This window comes from Culex quinquefasciatus, chromosome 3 (genome assembly GCF_015732765.1).
Source record: "Culex quinquefasciatus strain JHB chromosome 3, VPISU_Cqui_1.0_pri_paternal, whole genome shotgun sequence".
NCBI lineage: Eukaryota > Metazoa > Arthropoda > Insecta > Diptera > Culicidae > Culex > Culex quinquefasciatus.
Window position 1 is genome coordinate 188690192 of NC_051863.1, and position 4852 is coordinate 188695043.

The 4852-nt window shown below is 40.6% G+C and overlaps 1 protein-coding gene across 1 annotated transcript; it reads left to right on the forward strand.

The window, feature by feature from the left end:
* Positions 1-2554: 2554 nt before the first annotated feature.
* Positions 2555-4479, forward strand: LOC6046850. Its single transcript, XM_001863950.2, has 2 exons — positions 2555-3691; positions 3749-4479. Exons 1-2 carry the CDS (start codon positions 2663-2665, stop codon positions 4304-4306), a joined length of 1587 nt encoding a protein of 528 aa, XP_001863985.2. The 5' UTR covers positions 2555-2662; the 3' UTR covers positions 4307-4479.
* The last annotated feature ends 373 nt before the right edge of the window (positions 4480-4852 follow it).

Consider the following 4852-nt stretch of genomic DNA (forward strand, 5'->3'; position numbering starts at 1 on the left):
CGATTTGAATACCGGAACAATACTGAATTTAAATTGATTATAATTTTACAATCGAAAACTATTTTTTTTATTTTTTCATAGATTTTTTTTTTCAATTGGCTTGTAAATCTAGCAAAACAATGCAAAAGGGCCGTTGTGGATTTGTAAACAAAGAGTGTGTCCTGCTTACGCTAGAGGATGTTTACATCTGACATGAAAGGGACACACTCTTTGTTTACAAACTAATAACGGCTAGAAATGTATCACTATTTTTTGTGTTTTTATTTTAATTTAAGTTTGATTGAATAATTCAACATTTTTAGGCATTTGTATTTTATATAGGGACCATCCATAAACCACGTGGACACTTTAGGGGGTTGGCGATTTTCCACGCTCCTTACAAAAAGATTTTTTTTGTATGGACAATTGTCCACGATAGGGGGGGGGGGGGGTATGAGATTTCCAAAAAAGTGTCCACGTGGTTTATGGATGGTCCCATATTTGTGAATCATATTAAACTGGTTATAAACATGTATAAAATTAATATTTGCTTCTTATCAAAACAAAACAAAAATATGATGTTACGATTTTGATCAAAATTTATATAATTTGGGTAATTCTCTACCAACTCACACGAAATCGGGAAAAGTTGCCCCTCTTCGATTTGCGTGATACTTTGTCCAAAGGGGTAACTTTTGTCCCTGGTCACGAATCCGAGGTTCGTTTTTTGATATCTCGTGACGGAGGGGCGGTACGACCCCTTCCATTTTTGAACATGCGAAAAAAGAAATGTTTTTCAATAATTTGCAGCCTGAAACGGTGATGAGATAGAAATTTGGTGTCATTTTAGACGCCCGATTTGATGGCGTACTCAGAATTCCAAAAAAAAAAAGTATTTGTCATAGAAAAAAACACTAAAAAAGTTTTTAAAATTCTCCCATTTCCCGTTACTTGACTGTAAAATTTAGGAACATGTCATTTTATGGGAAATTTAATGTACTTTTCGAATCTACATTGACCCAGAAGGGTCATTTTTTCATTTAGAACAAAAATTTTCATTTTAAAATTTCGTGTTTTTTCTAACTTTGCAGGGTTATTTTTTAGAGTGTAACAATGTTCTACAAAGTTGTAGAGCAGACAATTACAAAAAAAAAGATATATAGACATAAGGGGTTTGCTTATAAACATCACGAGTTATATCGCGATTTTACGAAAAAAAAGTTACTTTTTGCGTTTCTCTTTGTTTGTTTCGTCGTCCGTGTCTGTCGCGGGTGACCATGAACGGCCATGATCGATGACGATCAACTTTTTCAAAAAAAAAATTCGTAAAAAAATCGCGATAACTCGTAATGTTCAAAAATGGAAGGGGTCGTACCTCCCCTCCGTCACGAGATGTCAAAAAACGGACCTCGGATTCGTGATCAGGGACAAAAGTTATCCCTTAGGACAAAGTTTCACGCAAATCGAAGAGGGGTCGGGGCAACTGCTGTGTGAGTTGGCGGAGAATTACCCATTTATATTTCCTGCCTGATAGATAGTATTGCTCCCAGATAAAGTTCTATTTCGTAATAGAAAAAAAATTAAAAATCTTTCTCTTTGAAGGATTTTTTCGTGTAGCCCGTGCCACACTTTCCCTGGATTTATGGAGCTCAAATTTGGTCCAGATTTGTTGTATTAAATTAAAATTGAAATTTTGCAAAAGGATCTTAGGCTGTCTTCAGAATCCAATTTGATGTTCAGAAGTGTTTGATATTTTGTGGTATTAACGGCATTTTTAGCCTCGTAGTTTTAAATTAAATTAACAGTTTTTTTTAGAAACACAATCATATTAAAAATCTATTTTTAAACAAAAGAAAAGAAATAAAATTCTGCCAGTATGAATCAAAACATTTTTCTTAATATTTTATCAATATTATATTTGGTTCAAATAAAAAAAATCAAATAACAATAGTTATAAAGATGTGGACCGCGCAATGGACGCAAAAAAAAATATTTCAAATAGGTATTCAGTGCCCTCTTCCCACATAGTGGCCAAACAAAGGAACATGACCACAGGCCAAAAGAAACGTTTTAGAAATCCTTTGGGAAACCGATAAACAATAGTTTATCATAAAAAATAATTGTGATAACTCATTTCTTCATTATACTAAATCATTACTATTTTTATAATTTTTTTTATTGAAGAAAGCTTGTTCATCAAGTGGGCCTTTAAGACGTTCATTAAAACCTCGATAGGCCGCATGCGGCCCGCGGGCCGCAGTTTGGTGACCACAGATATAGATTGTACAACTATTTTATTTCAATTTTGATTAATTATGTTGTATTGCCCCATGATTTTTGAGGGAAATGTTGAGGGGGCGCAACAACTATTAACCCAATTTGCAGTAGCTTTTGAAATCTAGGGTAAAGGATGCCTCTTGTATTCTCCTTAAACGTTTCAAATGTGTCGAATATTACTTTGCCGAAGACACCAAATCGATCATAACTTACGTTAATGTTTGTTCTGAAAGAATACAAGACAAAATCTGCCTTACTGCGCATGTGTCGCGTCGAAGATTAGAACGCGTCTACTACAAACACACAGCTGTGGGTATAGGAGGAGAAGAAAGCATCTGTTTTGACTGCGGACATCAGCTGCTGTAGCTGCATAGCGCGAAGTGTTGTCTGCAGCGTAATAAGCAATATGGTCAGTTCCGGCGACGAGGACGAACCACAGCCGCTCGAGTTGCTCGATCTTCCCAACGAGGTTCAGCTGCACGTTCTGGACCATCTGGACTTTCGATCCCGACTGGCCGCCTCCCGGGTATGTCGCCTGTGGGACTCACTGGCCTTCTCCGGTCGCTTCATGGACCGCGTTCGGTTGTACTTGAAGCTGCAGCCGGAAAATCTACGCCGGGTGACTTCCGTGCTGAACCGAAGCAATCGACGGTACCGTCACGTGGTGGTCAACTTTGGGAATTGTGCGTTTCCTTCGATGGAACAGCTTGTGGAGACGTTTGGTGAAGATGAGGCTTTGGAGAGCTTGGTGTTGATGGGATTGGCGGAAATTGAGGCTGTTCAGTTGGTGACGATGCTGCAAAGCACGCCGAACTTGGTGCGATTGTTTCTTATTAACGACGAGCTGGATAGTTTCAGCAAGGATCGTCTACTGGAACTTCCGAAATGTCGAGTTGCTTCCGCAACTGGTCACTCTTCGTGGTTGGGAGGGTTTGAACGTGTCATGGAAATCGCACTGCCGAGACTTCGCAACGTGTGCATCGTTGATCGATGCTTGAGCTTCACAGAAATGGCGAGTTCCATACCAAGATTCTTTCCCGGGATGAGTCAGCTTCAGATTACGAGCAACCATGCGTCGCTAAGTTCTGTATATCAGTCGTTACAGAGTCAACTGGAGAAGATTGTGGTTCCTTCACCGGAAATTGACTTCTTCAACCGGTTCGCCGACATTGGCTTTCCCAGGTTGAGATATCTTTACTTCGATCGAATGGATCTCAACTTGCCGCAGCTTGTTCAGAAAGGTGCTGGGTTCTTCTCTAATCCGGATCACTGTCACAATCTACGCCAGCTTGTTCTACATCCACAGTTTATGCTTCGTACGGAGATCTTGACGGCAATCTGCGCGAACTGCAGAAACCTTGTCGATCTGGAACTCAGCCTCGATTACCTCGATGGGGACGCCCTGAAGGACATTACCAACTTGACGAACCTTATGGTAAGCGCATTGATTAACAAGCTTTCAAATCTTACCCAAATCTCCAATTCCTTCCAGAATCTGACCCTCTACGGCACGGCCTACTTCCAGGACACTCCCCACTGGCCCCACCAAATCACCGCTCTAAGCTCCGTCAAAATCGCTACCTGTCGCTTCCCGGTGTCCCTGCTCGAGTTCATCGCCGACATCGCCCCCAACCTGGCCCAACTCGCCCTCGAGAACATCGAATGTCCGGAGGAAATGTTCCGTCTACTCCCGGAACTGCTGCCCAACATCCGGACCCTCGAGATGGGCTACACCAAGGGCTTCGAGCGGCCACCCTCGTGCCATCCGTCCGGCTACCTGCGAGCGATGACCGCACTGGAAACCGTCAGTCTGAGGCGGGTCATCATCCGGCACGGAATTCAGGGTTGGCTGCAGGATGCGCCTCGGCTGAAGCGGGTCGTGCTTGGGGACCTCGGCACACTGACGGACACCCATCTGGTTATCCTAACGACCAACTGTCCCAAGTTGAGGGAGCTGAAGCTGGCAGGGTGTGGCGAGCTGACGCGGGAGGGAATCGACGAGTTCCGGACGCGGATACCGCTCTGTAGGGTGGATTGGGATGGGATTTGAAGAGTTAATTATTTTTCAAAATTGTTAAAGTTTAAAGTTTTAATATTTTTTTGGTAGTGATCTTAATCGAAGGCAAATCAATAGTATGAAAAGCTGCATTGTCGACATGACCCATCAAATATTCTTCTCCAAATGTTAAATGTGATGATACAAATTTATTTATAATGCAGAAATAAAAAAAAACTTGATTTTTTTTTGTTATTCTCCCGTTTGCATTTCTAGAGTTTTTCTTTCAAAACTGGAGTTTTTTTTGAAAAGGTCCAATATACCAAATTTCCAGTTTTTGCTTTTTGGGTGTTTTTGAAACTGCCTTGAGTAAGGGGTGTTAAAAAAAAACCCAACAAGCAAAAACTAAAAATTTGGTTTATTGGACCTTTGCAAAAAAAAAAAAAAACTCCAGAAAATGTCTTATAAGCTACACTCAAAAAAATATTCACGTTGAAGTTACGTGAAAACCTATGTGGTATTTTTCCACTAAAGTTTTAAAGTGGTCTAATTTCAAATAAATGTTTGTTCTTTCTGAAAAAAAAAAAAATACTCACACAG

Coding starts and splice junctions, on each gene's coding strand:
- LOC6046850 (XM_001863950.2), top strand. CDS start 2,663: ATGGTCAGTTCCGGCGACGAGGACGAACCACAGCCGCTCGAGTTGCTC. Junction 3,692..3,748: donor CCAACTTGACGAACCTTATG/GTAAGCGCATTG, acceptor AATTCCTTCCAG/AATCTGACCCTCTACGGCAC.